The sequence below is a fragment of the Saccopteryx bilineata genome, chromosome 4 (assembly GCF_036850765.1).
Source record: "Saccopteryx bilineata isolate mSacBil1 chromosome 4, mSacBil1_pri_phased_curated, whole genome shotgun sequence".
In the NCBI taxonomy this organism is placed as follows: domain Eukaryota; kingdom Metazoa; phylum Chordata; class Mammalia; order Chiroptera; family Emballonuridae; genus Saccopteryx; species Saccopteryx bilineata.
Genome location: NC_089493.1, coordinates 30639733 through 30658349, shown reverse-complemented (window position 1 = coordinate 30658349; position 18617 = coordinate 30639733). Strand labels below are relative to the sequence as shown.

General features: G+C 50.9%; 1 protein-coding gene across 2 annotated transcripts in view; it reads right to left on the bottom strand.

Moving 5' to 3' along the window:
- Positions 1-1230: 1230 nt before the first annotated feature.
- The window catches only part of MAP3K9 (mitogen-activated protein kinase kinase kinase 9), a 75693-nt gene continuing 58306 nt past the window's right edge, over positions 1231-18617 (bottom strand). The window contains exons 6-12 of one of the 2 annotated variants that reach the window (XM_066277038.1): positions 13165-13405; positions 11504-11626; positions 9191-9344; positions 6956-7024; positions 5501-5613; positions 3759-4562; positions 1231-2416 (exon numbers count right to left, since the gene is read on the bottom strand). In XM_066277038.1, coding sequence (XP_066133135.1) covers positions 1932-2416; positions 3759-4562; positions 5501-5613; positions 6956-7024; positions 9191-9344; positions 11504-11626; positions 13165-13405 — 1989 coding nt within the window. In that variant the 3' untranslated portion in view covers positions 1231-1931. The remainder of the gene's footprint in view (positions 2417-3758; positions 4563-5500; positions 5614-6955; positions 7025-9190; positions 9345-11503; positions 11627-13164; positions 13406-18617) is intronic. The other variant, XM_066277037.1, reaches the window with a different exon arrangement.

Below are 18617 nucleotides of genomic sequence, written 5' to 3'. Positions count from 1 at the left end.
AGGCAGGGGAAGAGCACCTGCCCAGGGCAGGGGAAGTCTCTGAGGAGAGAGAAGCAAAGGGACAAGGGAGGCCGCCATGGCCACTGCTGGGCTCGCTCCCAGAGTCAAGGCCTGACCCTCACCATGACCACAGAGGCGAGGGTACCCGAGTGGACAGGAAGCAATTCGAACTTGGCGCCCCATTAGGGTCCTTGTCCCACCCCAGCCTTGCTTGCCCTCCAGGGAGACTATGGCGAGCGGGGGCCCAGAGAGATGGTAACTCCTTCATCTCCATGGAAACTCATAGAAACACTTTCAAAATAACCCTGCTTCTGCCTCTGGCAGGTACAATTCTTCCCTTGGCAGAGACCCAGCTTTCCATCTTCTCCCTCGATGAAGGAGGAAGAACTGTCACTCAGTGGCAAGTGGCTGTCATTTGGTTTATGCGACACCAGTTACACTACTACCTCCAAGAAAGATGGCTACAACCTAACAAAATGACAAAACTGAAAATGAGCACAGGAACAATCCCCGCCTCCCACCACAGAGCACGGCCCCAAGCAGCGTGGTTTGGATGAGGCTGGAGCCTGCACTCCACGGAGAGCCGCTTAGTGGTGTACAGATGTGCTAGTGGCTGAGACGGGGGCTGTGGAGAGCCCAGGGGAAGGGCCCAGGACGGACCTTCTGCGCTCCTCTCCCCACCAAGAAAGGAGAGGAGTCACTCGGTTGGCTGTGCACAGGCAAGAGGCCTTGGTCAGTCTCCAGTGCTTGGGACCAGAAGGGCCACTGTACCGTGGCGGTTCACTGAGCACCCTGCAGACAGCACCCCCCCTGCTAAGGGCTCTGCTTCCCTCCGAGGGCATCACAGAACGATGGCCTGGCTGACAAGGAACACCCACTCCCAGTTCTGACTCCCGGTGTCCAGGACCCCCGCTGACCCCATGCGCTACTCTGGTGCAATGCAGAGATATCTACCAACCAAATATATGACCCAAAGTCCACTATTTCAAGGGACAGAGGAAAGATCAAAGGAAGAAAATAATGTAAAGATAACAAAAGGGACAAACAAGGGGACTTTGCCTCTGGCATCCCCAAAAACTTAACCATGGGATGGGCATATGTTAGTATCAGAAGCTGGTCTGACCACGTCCAGACCCTAGGGAGGACACGGGTGCTGTCTGCAGGGACTGCTTCCCTCCCTTCTTTGAGTTTTTCCATAAGGAACAAGGACAGACAGACTCTGTTACCCTCTTTACTGAAACTCGACTGTATTTTTCCCAGCTCCCTCCCCACCCAGTCCTCCCTGAGGCAGTTCCCTGACCACTGGTAGGCTCAAACAAACACCTGGGGCGCCTGGACATGCCGGCGGGGCCAGGCCCACCAGCTCCCACGCGCCACACCGGCACCTGGCCTTTAGTCCTCCAGCTGGCACGAAAGGGCTCAGGCCACAGAAAAGCTCCTCTTTCACATCAGACAAGGTTCTGACTCCTGGGTGTTCAGAAAGAATGTGGAAGATGAACAAAACTAATCACAGAACATCCAATCCTGGTGTTTGGGAAGGCTGAACTCAGGGCTAACGAGGACGCAGGGCAGGCTCTGGGCAGACCCGGGGGCTGAGGACAGGGAGCAGCAGACAGATTTGGCTGGGTGACGCTACAAGGGTCACCCTGAAGGCGAGGAAGACTGTGGAGGGTGGGGGACATGCACGCACCCCTCCCTCCCCTACACAGCCAGAGCTGCTAGCCACAGCCCCTCCAGTGGATGTGGGCCAAGGCCCTGCAGGCCAGAGGCCCTCTGAAGGGGCCCTGCGTCCATCCCTTCCATCTTCAAAGTGCATTATCAGTGCAAGAAGTAGGACTGGATTCAGGGGCTCCGACTCTGAGAAAGGGCTGTGCCAGCCAGCTCCCCAGCTCCTCCTGCTTCCCCCTGGCCCGCCCTGGAGCCTTCCCAGGCTACGACCAGAATTCTTGCTGGATCTCGTAAGGGGCAGGCCTGTGTGTGTTCAGGCCGGCTCTACACAGTGGCACAGTGCTGTCCTGGCTCTGGCCCTCTGTGTCCAGGTCCAGAAGCGTCCGCTCGGCGGGGGGCAGCGGCCCCGCCTGGAACGGGAGCAGGGCTGGAAGCCCAGGCCGCTCCTCCACAGTGCTGCTGCTGCTAGCAAAGCAGGAGTCCAGGTTGCTGGGCGTCTCTGTGCTGGAGCTGTTGGCCGGGGAGGCGCTACGGGCATGGCTGGGGGACACAAACCACCAAGGGTCCAGCCGCTGCCGGTTGGCAGATGGACGTGGCCGAGGCAGAAACTCCAGGGTCTTGGGTCTCTCCAAGGTGGGGTCCTGCTGTGTGCTCCAGCGCCTTGGGGTTGGGGGAAAGACTACATTGGGGTCAGGGAGACGGGGGAATTCACCTGGGTCTCGGCTAGGGCTGGGGGTCTTCAACGTTCCTGGTCAAAAAGACAGAGGGAGAGGCATCAGATGAGGGTGCCGTGGTTAGAGGCCAGGTATACACTGCCCCTCCCTTGAAATAACATGAATAGCAAGTGCTTAGTGAGCACCTACTATGTGCTATACAGTGTGTTGGAGGCACTAGAAATACAATAGTGAACTAGAAAGCCAAGGTCACTCTATCTGATAACAATGATGGGACATACGAGGTTCTATCTGTAATAGTTACTTAAGGTTGATGTTGGCAAACTACAACTCACACAGCAGCCATCTGTGTTCGTATTAAGTTTTATTAGAACACAGCAACACCTACTATGTCCTGTCCCACAACAGCAGCAGGAATGAGCAGTCACAACAGAAACCGTGTGACCGATAAAGCCAAAATATTTACTATCTGGCCCTTTACCAAAAATGTTTGCTGACCCTGGGCTTAAGGAAACGTCTGTTCATTCATAGTTCATCTGTTTAATAAACGTGATGGGAACAAAGCTAGGTATCAGAAATCTAAAAAAGATGAGTGATATAGGGGACTCTAGCCCCAAAGAGTTCATACATTTATGTTTAACAAAAAAATCTAAAGAGGGCAGAGAGAGCTGAGTGGCCAAATACCATGATCATTTACACGCAAATCTCGTGGGAAGGGTGTTGCCATCCCCTCTCCCACTGGGTTGGAGGTGGTTTCGAAATCAGGTCCATGTCTTCTAGTGAGGAAGGGGCAATGATGGGAAAGACTAGGAGCGTGTGTGCATGCCCAAGAGTCACAAGGGTCAGAGGGAGAAGGCGGGTGCACGCACAAACAGCAATTTACCTGGACACACCTCCACTTCCAAAAAGCCAGGCCTGAGTACGGAGAGAGAGCTGAAGAGCAGGAGGCAGAGGTGGAAGCTTGCCTCCTGAGTGTGCCTGTACTAATGCCATGATGAGTGTGCTCTACAGAGCACAGCTACGTGGCGGACAACAGCCCTCCCAGGTTCGGGGCAGGGTTCCTTCCGGAACCTGTCTCCTCGGCAGGGAACAAGCAGAGCTGGACTCCGCCCTCCCTGTACTGACTCTGACCCTCTGCATCCTGGTCCAAGAGTGCTGCTCTCTGTAGTCCAAGGCCCAGGGCCTGAACACCTGCAGGATCCAGCGCCGACCCTTCCTAGAACCTGCCTGTCTTCTTTTGCTCCTTGGGGAAGACCCCCTGCGTCACAGGACAGAGAGAAGTTGGCCCCGCCTCCACCCCAGATCAGCCTGTCTTGATTGGCTGAGTCAGAGGAGGAACAGTGTTCATCCCAGCGTCTCTACTTCTGGGGGAGACACACAGGCCGGAAAGAGAACAAAGAAGGGGGCAGGACTCACCTGCTCCAGGGCTGAGGCTCAACCCACTGCTAGAGGGGCTCCTGCTGACTAGGGGATCCGCTGGCTTGAGAGCCCCATCAGAAGGAGTCCTCCGGTGACCACTGGGCTGCTTGGGGGCCGTAAGGGTGACGTGAGTAGGAGTCAGGGATTGGTTAGGGTCTCGTTTGAAGCGCTCCACTCGGATGTTGACCAAGGGGTTGTGGGTGCAGGGGGTTGGGGGTGGGGCCTCCACCGGGCTGACAGGCATCTCATATACCACTATCTCATCGCTGTCCGAACGCAGAAGGGAGCGGGTGGAGTTGCACTCGGAGATGGAGGAGAGAGAGAGCAGTGTTAGGGAGGCAGAAGGGTCTCCTAGCAACAGCAAAGGATCTTCCTTCTTGAAGAGCTTCCGGGACGGGGGGCTGGTGCTCCGACGAGGACGACTGGCCCTCTGGAAAAGACCCTCACGCCTCTTCTTCTCCTCCCGCGCTGGTGGCTCAGGCTCCTCCGGGAGGAACAGCTGGCACTTGCCAGCTTCCAGCAGGTCAAATCCTAGGCCTGTGGCTGCGAGAACAGCTCCACAGCCCAGCAGAGCCACTTCGCAGCGGCGGTGGTGGGTGCCGCCCCGCTTGAGGCTGTTGGTTGGCGTCAGCTGAGGGGTACTGGTGGCTGAGTTGACTGGGGTGGGCTCTTCGTGGGCTCCGTCACTGGAGGGGCCGTCCCCATCTTCTCCGCGAGGGAATGGGATACAGAGGTAGGACTGGTTGGGTGAATGCTGCAGACGGCTCTCCCCGCTCCCTGGGCCTTCGCTATCCTCATCCTCTGTGAGGACGAGAGGAGTGGATGGAAATAGAAAAACGGAATGCAGCAGCAAGAATAAGATTATGGTCCTTCCCCCCAAGCCCAGACCTCCTGGCCTAGTGTCAGAGATGCAGAGGTCAAACAGTCCGATGGGCGGGACAAGGGACTAGGCATTGAGCTGAGAGCACTCTACCCGTCCACACTCAACTGCGACCAGTGAGGAATCACGCTCCACTCCAGAGCCTGCTTTCCAATTTGCAGAAAGGGGACTGCTCATTTGCTACTCTTTCATTGGGACCCCCAACACAAAACGTGGAGCGAGTTTCCTAGAACACCGGACAGAACAGAAACATCCCTTATTTTTTTGCATTTTGGAATTGCAAGAGACCTTTCAGAATTATAGCCTAAAAATCTGTCTTAAGACTAGACTCCTGCAAAGGATTAGAATCCCCTACATGGATAAAAGCCAATCTGCTCTGCAGACTGACCTACTATGGCCTTGGATATCTACAGAGATAACACCTGAGAGAGAGCCTGGACAAGCCCTTACCAATCCGATGCTCAGGGACAATACTGCAAAGCTGCCTTTAGAGGGAGACTGTGGCACCTTCCACCACCCTCTCCTGTTTTATGGCCTGCCTCCCTACACTAAAGTAACAGGAAGCAGACCAGAAGAGCGGAGTGCCTGATTCAAGGCCTCACCTTCCTGCACTCCCCTAAGAAGACTACAGCTGGCCCCTGGGACAGAAAGCCAGGAGCAGGCTCCATGGCAGCGGTGGTGATGTGGGAAGTCAATGAAATGGGAACAGGGCAAACGAGGAGGGAACAGGGTGGGGGACCAGGGTTTGAGTAAAAGAGGAGACGACCTCCCTGCAGTAGTACGGAGGGCCCTAACCAGCCCTAGGAACTTGGCCAGGAACTCCCTGAAGAGGAGAGAGCATGACAAGGGCAGTGCTTACCGATCTCCATAAGGCTGGTGAACCCTGGCAGGGCGGGGCTGCTTCTCGGGCCCTTCCCCAGGTTGGGGGCGCTGGATGACCACTGTTTGTATCCATCTACCAGGGACTTGAGGCTAGACAAGGGGAAATGAGGAAACTGTTGATACTGGTTACTTCCCTTACTCCACCCTCAACTCCACGTGCCCATGGAAATGTGCCTCCCTTAACGACACCAAAGCCCAAGGGCCCTGGGGTACAGGCAGCAAACCTTAGTGAGCCCGCCTGCACATGCTCTGGGGAAGGAAAAGCGGCGCACGGCGTGCCCTTCACAGGCGGCCACGGGCTGTGGAAGGATCTGGAGGGCAGGCCAGGCCGGATAGAGAGAATAAGGACTGCCCGGCACCCGCCAGGGTCCAAGCCCATCATAAGGGAGAGGCCATCAACCCACAGACACTGAACACAGCACATTGATGACATCGCAAACATTGTAACTTGAAGACTTGCAATGCAAGCCAAGCACTGGGCAGATGAGCTAGCAGTTATGGGCCAGGTCACCCCATTGCATAATTTCTCAGTTTCTCCTTTCAAGCTTATGGCATGCCTAGGCAACTTTTAAAGCCATTCACTTTTCAAAAACAAAAATCAACCAACAAAGCTGCACCCACCCAGTGCACTCTGGGACAGACCTATGTGGGGTATACATAACGTACCTGAGCCCTCGGTTTGTTGAGGACTGGAGGGCACAGCAGCTCACTTGCAAATCCCTGTAATCTCACACTAGCAAGCCAGCAACTCCAGGACACAGACTGGGAAGCTCACAAACCCTCTTCTAGCCTGGGGGACAGGAGTCTATGCTATGTGATGGTTGCCTTAGAGACCACAGGATTAGAACCAGAAATGGCTCTCATTTTAGGGCTAGAAAGAGCTGTCAAACGAAAGCCCACTCTTCCCAGCCAATCCTAAGGGAGAGAGAAGGACCAACATTTTCCCTGAATTCAGGTCTCTGTTTCAAGTGCTATCACAAATACCACCAAATTAAAATACATCCCAGCCACTAGTGGTGTGGACGAAAATGCACAGCCAGAGACAAGCAGGCTGTTAACGCCCTAGCCTGCTGGGACTCCCTAGCCTGCTGGGACTCCCGATGATCTTATGACATTGCCTCCAGCTCGGGGTCCAAGGAAATCAAGATTAGCAGAGTCAGAGCCAGTGCAAACAGCCAAGTACTGTCCCCCTAAAACTAAGGGTACCCAGACAGGAGTAGTAAGGGAAGTGAAGAACCAGGTGAAGTTAGACCAACACAGGCATTCTCCCAAGGTGCACGGTGGTACTGCTTACAAAAAAAGAAAGGAAGAAAAAAAAAAAAAGCCGCAGTCTGGCAATAACGAGGCTTGATTTTATGAGGTGCGCGGTGAGAACAAAGAACTGGAAGGGGATTATTGCCAACACATTTGAAACGGTGAAGATTAGACTCACCCCAAGTGGAAATGTGGAGAGTCTGATGGGGTACTTAAACCATTAGCTTTCTCACGTCTCTGAGGGGATCTTCAATGAATAAAGAGAATCAGTAGTGGGCAGCAGCAGGGGAGAGACCCCTTCTCAAGGCTGGATACGAGCTACGTCGCCAGCCACCCCCCTTGTCCAGTCCGCAAAGCCCACGCCATCAAAGAATTTTAACAAGCGGGCCCTGCTGGAGCTGCTGTGGACCAGAACCTCCCCACCTGTGGGACACAGGCCCCTGGGAAGCCACAGCACAGTTCAAAGGGGCCTGTGGACTCATGGATTCCCACGCTGTCTACAGACAAGTACATCCATTTCCTACAACTGGGTACTATTTTTTTTTTAAATATGGAGATGCAAATTCACTTAACATTACTAAATTCAATAGAGCTTTATGTCATTATATTTTCTTTAGCCAGTAGAGACTAAATTTAGAAATACTGGCATATGCAGGTTCTCAAAAAGTTCTACTATTAAGAGGTCTTTCACTCAAGACTTGATGGAATATATTTTATTTCTTCAACAGGAATTTTGAGGGCAAGTCTATGTGAGAAGGAAGAAAATTCCAAAGTTAATATTTTATAATGCAAAAGTCACATAACTTACTAGCAAGACAAAAGCCAAACCACAGAAACTATGGGGACCCATAGCCAACCTGGTAAGTCCTAGCTGTAATCTCACTAAGGTCAGAAAAATTATAGGTTCCGAGTAACTGAGTTTTTCCTTGGCCCCAGGTCACCCCAACTCTAGCCTGGGGCTCAGAGGACACACCGAGTAGCCCCTGCTCCTGTAGAACTTAGTACAGCAGAGTCACCTGCCACGCCCAGGGGCTTCAATCACTGAGTTCCCACAAAGCACAGGCGGTGGGCCCTACATGTCTAAACTTCCACTACAAGGTATCTAGCGATTTCCAAAGCCTGGCTTCAAACAGTCAATCCTTTATGATCCAAACTGTTACTTTCATCTTCAGCTCAGATCTGACATAGGAAGAGATTTTTGCCATGAAATCTTAGTGTTCGGAGGAATACTAAGGCCAATTACAGGTTCAGGACATCTATAAGCCTAATACTGAATCTTTGAAGCTCTTTGGAAAGCCACTAGAACGGGTGAAGCAGGTTGCTGCTTATTCTCACACTAGAAAAAATAGAAAAAACAAAACATGGTTCTAGATTCTATCAACAAGAACAGGCACTATACACCATTATGTTTGTTCTTCAGGTATAAAACAGAATTGCATAAGAAGCATGGAAGAAGCACAGCAAATACTTCAACATGCTTACCAGGAGCCAGCTATTCATCTTCTTTGGCACTTCACAAAGATGAGCTTATTTATTCCTCTATCACTTCCATGAGATGGGTATGGCTATAATCTCCATTTTATACATAAGAAAACCTAAGGTCCCACAGCTAGGCATGGTGGAGCCAGGATTCGAACCCTGGCAGCCCCGGGTCAGCATCCCAGCTCCTCACTACTATACTACAAGTGACTGGCCTCTGAAGGACAGGGACCAGGAGAATGAGTCCTAAGTCACAAGCCCACAGAGCAAACACAAGCACATCTAACACACCAAGACATGCTGTGTGCTTTGTCCAGAGGCCCTTACACCTGTCAGTGTGGCTCAGGGGTAGAACCTAAAGGAAGTCTAGTGGCCCTGGAGTGGATTACTCTGCCTGCCCCACACTCAGGATGAGCCTCCAGTCAAGACAGTCCCATAATCTACGCTTCCTTCTCCTTCCTTTGAGCAGATGTTTTAAGGGGAAGAGCCAAGTATAAGTACAATGCTCAAGCAGAGCTCTATACATCTGGGTCATGCTTAGACTACTTGCTGCTCTGAGTAGGACACTTTGAGGGGTTGGTAAACTGTAACTCATGGCTAAATCCTGCCAACTACCTGTTTTTCACTTGCGTCCTGGCCGTGGCCTATGGCTGCTTCTGCACTACCACGGTGAAGTCGAGTTGTTATCACAGACACCACACGGCCCACAAAGCCTAACGTTATTACTTGGCCCTTTATGGAAAAGGTATGCCGACCCCTGTTCTAGGATGTCGCAGGGGAAAGGATATTGGCCAACTCCCTGTTGTAAAGATCAAGTGGCTTATAGTTTCTCAGAAAAAAGTGAAACACACAACAGAGAAAAAGGCATTTCTCATCATAGTTTGAAAAGAGTGCCCCGTCTTGAAACGAGAACTTCCCAGCACCTGGCCCTTACCCTTCATCTCCTGAGGCAAGCTCCTTCTGACCAAGTGTGCCTGGCCCCCACGTCCGTCCCTTCTTCTTGGAGGCCCTCTTCTCCTCCTCCTCCCCTTCCTCCTTTGGGACGACTGAGCTCCGGCCCCAGGTTTTGCTGCTTTCCCCTGGTGTCACTGTGAACAATAAAGGTTGGTTGGGACCTGGAAACAGACATACAGTGCTCCCCACCCCAAAAACTAGCCTCTACCCAAACAGACAGACACACACACACACACACACACACACACACACACACACACACACACACTTGGAGCTCCTGAAAGAAGTTAGACTTCCACAAATACTCTGTTTGCAAGTGGAGCCTTCCAGGAAACCAATGGTGTTCTCAGCCACCAGTCACTTAGCATTCTCAAAGCCAGGGGTCCCCAACTATGCCCTGGGCCACATGCAGCCCCCTGAGGCCATTTATCCAGCCCCAGCCGCACTTCCGGAAGGGGCACCTCTTTCATTGGTGGTCAGTGAGAGAAGCATAGTTCCCACTGAAATACTGGTCAGTTTGTTGATTTAAATTTACTTGTTCTTTATTTTAAACATTGTATTTGTTCCCCTTTTGTTTTTTTACTTTAAAATAAGATATGTGCAGTGTGCACAGGGATTTGTTCATAGTTTTTTTTATAGTCTGGCCCTCCAACAGTCTGAGGGACAGTGAACTGGCCCCCTGTGTAAAAAGTTTGGGGACCCCTGCTCAAAGCACTAAACGTGGAAACACATCTGTACTGCTCACAAACCCAACGTCAAGCTGCTGGAGCTCGAGCCAGCCAAGCCTCAGAGCGCCAAACAGATCTCACTCAAGGAATTCGTTGGGTTGGGTGGAGCTGGATTGTGGTGTGGGTGGATGAGGAGACAGGTGGGAGAGAAAAAGGACCAGGTGTAAGGAAGATGTGGTAGTGCAGAACTTTTGGTAAGGCAGGTGTTGGAAAGGAAGAAAATAGGAGTTTCCAGACTGTGGAGAAGGAAGTCAGGAGCAGGAGGACGGGGAAGGAACAAGCCCAGAGAAATACTGTCAATAAGAGGGGAGGAGCCCTGGCCGGTTGGCTCAGCAGTAGAGCGTCGGCCTAGCGTGCGGAGGACCCGGGTTCGATTCCCAGCCAGGGCACACAGGAGAAGCGCCCATTTGCTTCTCCACCCCTCCACCGCGCTTTCCTCTCTGTCTCTCTCTTCCCCTCCCGCAGCCAAGGCTCCATTGGAGCAAAGATGGCTCAGGCTCTGGGGATGGCTCTGTGGCCTCTGCCTCAGGCGCTAGAGTGGCTCTGGTTGCAACATGGCGACGCCCAGGATGGGCAGAGCATCGCCCCCTGGTGGGCAGAGCGTCCCCCTGGTGGGCGTGCCGGGTGGATCCCGGTCAGGCGCATGCGGGAGTCTGTCTATCTCTCCCTGTTTCCAGCTTCAGAAAAATGGAAGAAAAAAAAAAAAAAAAGAGGGGAGGACAGTCTTCTGAAATTGATGCCTGAGGACGTGGGCTGGAGCCCGAATGCTTCTGACTTGGCTTAGAGCATAAATGAGAGAAGTGAGCCAGTTGCCAACACAGGAGGCACTGAGGGAACTGAGGCAAAACACAAAGCATGTGGATGCTGCCATGGGTCCCAGCCAACTGTAGGGCGGGCAAAGCAAAATCCACTGATCCGATTTTTTTTTTTTTTTTAAGGAAAGCCAGAAGTCCAGGGTGTGTGTGTGTGTGTGTGTGTGTGTGTGTGTGAAATCACTCTATCTTTAAATCAGGGAAACTAATTCATACACATAAGAACACACGCATACGTGTGCACATGTATGTGTTGGTTGTATGCATAAATTCTTTTCAAGAATTAAGAGCACTGTAAAAATAAAACTGATCTGGATTTGGCCTGTCATAAAATATTTGGGTGAGTTTTCTTAGGACCTACACTTTGCGTACATCCTTCCTGGGATGCACAAACAAAAGAAAATCAATGATGCTCCAAATATGGCAGCATGGACAGGTGCTCAGGTCATGGTACCAACCTGTGTATGCTCCACACATTAGTTTCAAAATTGCTTTGTACCCACAATACTCACAGAGCCCTTTGCTGGTATCTGACTAAGAGTGAGAGGGAGAGGAGGCAGCAGTAAAGCTAATGGAGAGAGAGAGGGGGAGGCCCACAATGTCCATACACATGTGCGTATATGTACACAGTGTCGAGGAGAGGCGGCAGAAGCTATGGATGGTGCAAGCCTGAACCAGTCGGTGGCTGGACAGAGTAGGGAACAGGTGCCCCTGGTGTGTTCTGGCCCCGGCTAATTTGGGAAACAGTCTCACACTGGATGGCTCGAAGGCGAGGAATGATGGTGGGGCTCGCAGGAGGACTGGAGCGGCTGTTGATGAGACTTTTCCTTTTATCCATGGTGGGGGAGGCCTGGACCGTGAACTTGTGCTGGAAATCTGCTTGGGGAAAGACAAACACATGCATGTGCGTTACAATTTTCCCACAGTCAGATTCCTCCGAGAAAACTGACACTTCCTGCCAGGCTTGAGGGACAGGCCCGTTTTCTGAGAAACTCCTTGTTCACCTGGGGAATGTTCTCTTTCAGAATCATCTCTTTTCACCAAAAGATGGCAGGATGGCAAGGTGAACAGGCAAGGAGGAAGAAAATTCCTTACCCGAGCGAAAGTCCTTAGTTTTCATAAATGTATGCAGATGTAGCAATTACAAATTTAGAATAGTCTTTTTTATAGATCGTGAAAGCTGATGATTATTCTAGAAATCTAAATTCTCCATTTCCTATAATCTATTAGTATGCACCCCCTCTTCTCACGGACCAAAGCCAGCAGACTAATGCTTCTCACTAAGCACAGGCAGAGCAGGGTGGTAAGAACTAATTCTCGGTGGAAACCTAGGGACGTGAGGGACACGGCTGACGGGCTAAATTCTGATGCATTCCAAAGGCAGTTACGGCACTGCCTAAGCGACGTGAGCCTCACAGCGCTGCACTTCTGAGTGGCATTCTCCTCATCTCCCAAGGAGGGGTAATTACAGCTGCAGGTCGACACTAGGTCTCCCCCAGATCCCCCAGACGGTGCCCCCCCCCTGGAACTATCGCCCTTCTGTCTGCCGCCCCAGCATGCAGCGGTGCACTGGCACGCGCTGGATGCTCAGGGGGCGCTAGAGGCTCTGTGTCGCCTGGAAAGAGGAAAAACGTGCCACAAGGAAACCAGTCAACAGGTCCCACGAACACGTTCACTGATTTCCACGAAATGAGTTCCCTGGTCTGTACTTATGCCATCATCCCTGTGCTTACAATCATCCACTGCTGCTCCTATGTGCCATTTTCCCTCGGCTCCTTCACTGCTGGGCCTTAAGGACTCCGAATACAGTGAACTTTTTTTATCGACGGAAACACACCCTTGAGCACTCACCTCCCTCCACAGGGACATTGCACCCCACAAGATTCTCAGTCACAGTTTCATATTTCTTTGCATTTTTCCCAAGGCTGTGCGCATCACAAATGTGCTTGTATTCAGCCCATGTATTTCTGAAAGGGTATGTGTAAGTCAAATTCTTATACATGAACCCTAACCTCAACTACAGGCAGAACTAATTATTTAAGGAAACCTTGAGATGAATTATTTTATAGAGACAAGCATTCTCTGGTCTCACACATAACATCCTCTGGAATTTCCCTTCCCCCCATTTACATGCTCCCCTCACCAGGCGTGCCTACAGTGTGACATGTGCCTTCCTGAGTAACCGTGCCCGGACTGTGCGTTCCCGGCAGGCCCACCACCAGTTGGTCTTCCCTTCATGTTCTATGTTTAGTCACACTTAAAAGTCCCCTGGAGTGGGGTCGCTTTCAGCAGGCCAGACTACCACTGGCCAGCGCGGCCCATTCCCCACTGGCTCCAAGCTGAGACTCAGGGTCTGTGTCTCCAAGCTCAGCACCCCTGTGGTCCCGGCCCGGCCCTGCCCCACCCCTACTGACCGGAAGGGAGGCTGATGCGGTTTCCATCTTTGAGTTTCAGCCGGCTCTTCCGGAACTTGCCCTTGCGCTTCTTCACCCGTGGCTTCTCCTGGCACAGCTGGTGGATGATGATGTTGAGCTCCCGTTCCAGGATGTCGATCTCCCGCTCGGCCAGCTCTTGCTCCCGGCGCCGCAGCAGCTCCTCCTGGTTCTTCTGCTGCAGCGCAGCCCGCGTCAGCTCCTCCTCCCAGGTGCGGAGCTCCTGCAGGGTTGGAGGGACCAGGAGCAGGAGGGGGCGATTGGGGCAGAGGGCTAAGGCTTCGAGCCCAGGGGCTGGGGCTCACTGCCACCTGGAGAGCACTCCCATAATGCCCCGCACGTCACATTCCCAGCAGAGATGGCAGCACAATAGTTAGCTGGCAAATGAACACCTGGCCACCTGAATGGCTGGGAAAGGAAGGCTCGGAGCAGCCAAACTGAGGAACAGCTAGGAAGGAGCCATGGGCCAAGCCCTGGCTGAGGATTCTCGGTTGCTTCTTGATTACTGATTAAAATTGCCTGTGACCTGGCAAAAAAATGGGTGTTTGAGAAGAAAATATAACATCTACTTAAATTTTACAGACTTGGTTCTATTTTAATTTTTTTCTGTCACATAAAAAAAATTTTTTTTTGCCCTGGCCAGTTGGCTCAGCAGTAGAGCGTCGGCCCAGCGTGTGGAGGTCCCAGGTTCGATTCCCGGCCAGGGCACATAGGAGAAGCACACATCTGCTTCTCCCCCCTCCCCCCTCTCCTTTCTCTCTGTTCTCTGCCTCTCTCTCTCTTCCCCTCCCGCAGCCAAGGCTCCATTGGAGTGAGGATGACCTGGGGGGTGAGGATGGCTCCATGGCCTCCACCTCAGGTGCTAGAATGGCTCTGATTGCAGCAGAGCAACACCCCAGATGGGCAGAGCATCGCCCCCTAGTGGGCATGCCGGGTAGATCAAAAGGTATGTGAGGCACGTCCCCTAGGTGAGTGATGCCACAGAAGCTTGTGGTTTGAACTCTCATCTTATCTTAAAGAACAACCATTTGCTTAAGAAGGATCGTGCCAGTTCAGCAACAAGAGGAGAGAGAGAGAGAACATGAAGTGAGAAAGAACATTTCCTGATGCCTTTGTCAGGCACTGGCACCAGGATGGCTGCCACATGAGGTGAGCAGAGCCTCTCCCCTGCCTTCCCTCTTTCCTTCTGCATGAAATTTATCAATGAACCCAGCATGAAGTTCTGGGAAGAACTGAAGGATATAGAATCAGGAAATAGGAGAGAAAACAGGAAGGAGAACAAACCATGTGCATAAAATGTTTAAACATGGAATCTAACCTGTTAACATTAGCTTCTCCGGGCCTGGGACTGGAGTGGGGTGGGGACAGGGAGAAACCTAGGCGGCTTTCAGGTTAATAACCCGAGGGAACCATGCCTAAAAAGAGGGAAGTGCCTTCAGGAAAGAAGCCAAAGCAACACAACTGTGGTCGAAAACCTAAAAATCTTAATGACATGCTCCTCTAGAAGAAGTCATTCTGGAAACTACAAACTACTGTAGATAAGGAACCCAGAGCTATTTTTTAGAAAAGTATGTGCACACATACTGGGGAAGCTGAGCGACAGATAGAGAGCAGAAGGGAAAGCAAAGGTGGGAATAAAACATCCTGGTGGTAGGAGCTCTCATTGGCCTTGCCCTCCATTCCCAAGAAAATATCAAAATAATCATAAAAGTAATAAAAGAGTAATAAAAGAGAAATGAGAAGAGGATTAGCACCTCTAAACTTTTCTAGTACACAGCAGGTGCTCAATAGTTGCTGAATAACCTGTTGAGTCAATGAAGGAACGAATGAGAAAGGAGGAGATAGAAGACAATTTTATAAATGCAATCCTGCTTTATGAGAACACAGATTCGTCATCAGTCTCTACGAGGTGAGCTTGAACTTTTGAGCTTCTCCTTTGATGAAATAAGCTCCAGAGAGATTAATTGTGCACCCTGCACTTCCTTGCTTCCCTGTCCCCATTACTTGGTTTTCACCAAAAACACCTGGAAGATTTAGAAAAAGTATTACTGGTTGGTTGATTTTGCTGCTAAATGGGAAAACTAAACAGTTCAAGCTCATACCAGCTTTCCTAACTCCTCTCTTCCACATGCTATTGTCTAATAAGGGACGTTTTGAGTCTAAGCCCCTTCCTTTAAGGGAACTCGGACCCCAGTCCAGAGACCAATCTACGATCACAATACCTAGAAGCAGTAGGTTGAGCCAACTTGAGAATCAGCTGAATCATATAGGACACCAGGACATTTCCAGAGCATTCTTCTATGGTGCCACAACACCTGGAAGACCCTCAAACACGGTAGGTCCCCTTCCTGTGAAACACCTGTTTGAGGATCAACTTCACAGTATGCAAATCACATCTCCCACAAATAATAAGAGGAACCCCTCCAGGGAGAAAGCTCATTATTCATCTTACCCTTGCTTGTCCAACAACCAGCTTTATTTTTATTTATTTATTTATTTTTTTGTATTTTTCTGAAGCTGGAAATGGGGAGGCAGTCAGACAGACTCCCGTATGCGCCCGACAGGGATCCACCCGGCATGCCCACCAGGGGGCGATGCTCTGCCCATCTGGGGCGTCGCTCTGTTGCGACCAGAGCCATTCTAGCGCCTGAGGCAGAGGCCATGGAGCCATCCCCAGCGTCCGGGCCATCTTTGCTCCAATGGAGCCTTGGCTGCGGGAGGGGAAGAGAGAGACAGAGAGGAAGGAGAGGGGAAGGGGTGGAGAAGCAGATGGGCACTTCTCCTGTGTGCCCTGGCCGAGAATCGAACCCGGGACTTCTGCACGCCAGGCTGATGCTCTATCACTGAGCCAACTGGCCAGGGCCTCCAACAACCAGCTTTATAATGGAGAGGCATCACAGCATGGTGATTAAGAGCAAGGACTCTAGAACAAACTGCCTGAACTGTGGCCTTGGGCAATTTAATATGGGCTTCATCTGTGATATGGAGTTAACAGCACCAACATCACAGGGTTGTATCCATAAGACAATTATTATTGTATTATGTAAGATTCTGTAAGAATTCACATAAATTACTTATAACAAACCATGACACACTGTACATGCTCTACAAATGATAGCTCTTATGAGAATGGGTTTGGCTTTTTCTAGTAACAACTTATTGACAAAAATCCAACTTTTATTTATTTTTTTTTACAGAGTGGTAGCAGTAAAATTCCATCAATCAAAAGAAATAACCAAGAGGCCCTGGCCGGTTGGCTCAGTGGTAGAGCATTGGCTTGGTGTGTGGATGTCCCGGGTTCAATTCCCAGCCAGGGTATACAGGAGAAGTGCCCATCTGCTTCTCCACCCTTCCTCCTCTCCTTTCTCTCTCTCTTTGCCTCCTGTAGCCAAGTCTCCACTGGAGCAAAGTTGGCCCAGGCGCTGAGGATGGATCCATGGCCTCCGCCTCAGGTGCTAGAATGGCTCTAGTTGCAAAGGAGCAAAGCCCCAGATGGGCAGAGCATCGCCCCCTAGTGGGCTTGCCGGGTGGATCCCAGTCGGATGCATGCGGGAGTCTGTCTCTCTGCCTCCCTGCTTCTTACTTCAGAAAAACAAAACAACAAAAAACAAAAACTAAAATAATAATAATAATAAATAAATAAATAAAACAAGAGCCCTGGCCAGTCGACCTGTCATGTGGATGTCCTGGGTTCAATTCTTGGTCAGGGCACACAGAAGAAGCACCTATCTGCTTCCCTACCTCCCCCCTCACTTCTCTCTCTCTTCTCTTCTCTCCCCCTCCTGCAGCCATAGCTCGATTGGAGCAAGTTGGCCCTGGGTGCTGAGGATGGCTCCATGGCGTCTGCCTCAGATGCTAAGAAGACTTTGGTTGCTCAGCAACCAAGCAACACGCCAGGTGGACAGAGCATCGTCCCCTAGTGGACTTGCTAGGTGGGTCCTGGTTGGAGTGCATACAGTAGCCTGTCTCTCTGCCTCCCCTCCTCTCACTGAGTAAAAAAATTAATTAATTAAAAAAAATAATAACCAAGAGTCAGTGATTCAGCAATCTAAAAAAAGGCCAGCAACTCTGTGGTTCTTCTAGTTGGAATAGCATCAGTACTAGGAACAGTCTCTCTCTCTCTTTTTGTAGGAGGGAAGGGGGGAGGGGAGGAGAGAGAGAGAGAGAGAGAGAGAGAGAGAGAGAGACACGAGAGTGAGAAGCATCAATTCTTAGTTGCTTCACTTTAGTAGTTTACTGATTGCTTCTCCTATGTGTCTTGACCAGGGGCACAGGCCAAGCCAGTGACTCCTTGCTCATGCCAGCAACCGTGGGCTTCAATGACCTTTGGGCTAAGCCAGTGACCTTGATCATGTACGCAAGATGCCGACCCCACGCTCAAGCTGGCGTGCCTGTGAAGTTCATGAACCCACACTCAAGTCGGTGAATTTGGGGTTTCGAACTGGGGTCCTCAGAGTCCCAGGTCAATGCTCTATACACTATGCCACCACCAGTCAGGCAGGAAGTCTCTTTTAATCATTTTGCTCAATGGTCAGTGCAGGTCCACCCTCCAACCCCTGGATCTCTAAAGATAGGTCACAAGCTCATTCCATTCCTCTGTAGAATGCTTGTTGACTTGTCAAACAGTACAGAGTTTAGGATTGCTATGTTGAATAAAAAGAGTTTAATCTCTTCCACTCAGTTCCAGAAATGATATTTAAGCCATTTGTTTAGGGAAACAACAATGATACTGGAAAGTGGATGGTCTTGGAATCAGAAGCCCCAGGTTGAAGATTCTGTTCCCCACTTCCTAGATAGAGTCACTGATCCTCAGCTCTGAGACGAAAAGAATAATACCACCCGCCCTACATGCTGGTGGCAGAGACCAAAAGATTCCTGGATAAAAAGAACAAAAAGGTCTTATCAGACCTTTCAAGTGAAAGAACTGGGAAGTAATTAAAAACATATATAACGTTAGCTACCATTATTATCATATTGCTTCCCAAATTTCCATGGAGGGGAATGAGAAGGGTACAAGAAATTAACCATCTATATACAGGCATCCCTCCTGCCCCTCGCCGTGGCCCTTAGATTCAGTCCTGCCCTTGCAGTATAAAGCAACACCTGTGAGGACACTGACTGCACCGAGGGCTTAGAGAGGGGCCACTTAGGGAACGGCCACCAAAACAAGATGGATCCTTACCCGCTCAGTCTCTGAACTCCCCAGTTGGTTAGGCCTTTCAGCCCTTTTCATAAAAACATGAAAAATGCCAAACAATTTCAGATCCACGGTATTTTTAGCCTATGTGCTATTTCTGATTCTGATACCAAAAGACACTGGCAGATGTTCCAATAACTGCTCTCCATGTTGAAGTTAACCCTGTCTCAGGCTAACCCCTCTAGAAGTCCACTGCAAAACCGAGACGCCTTGCTAGGACCCTCGTCTTCTCAGCTGG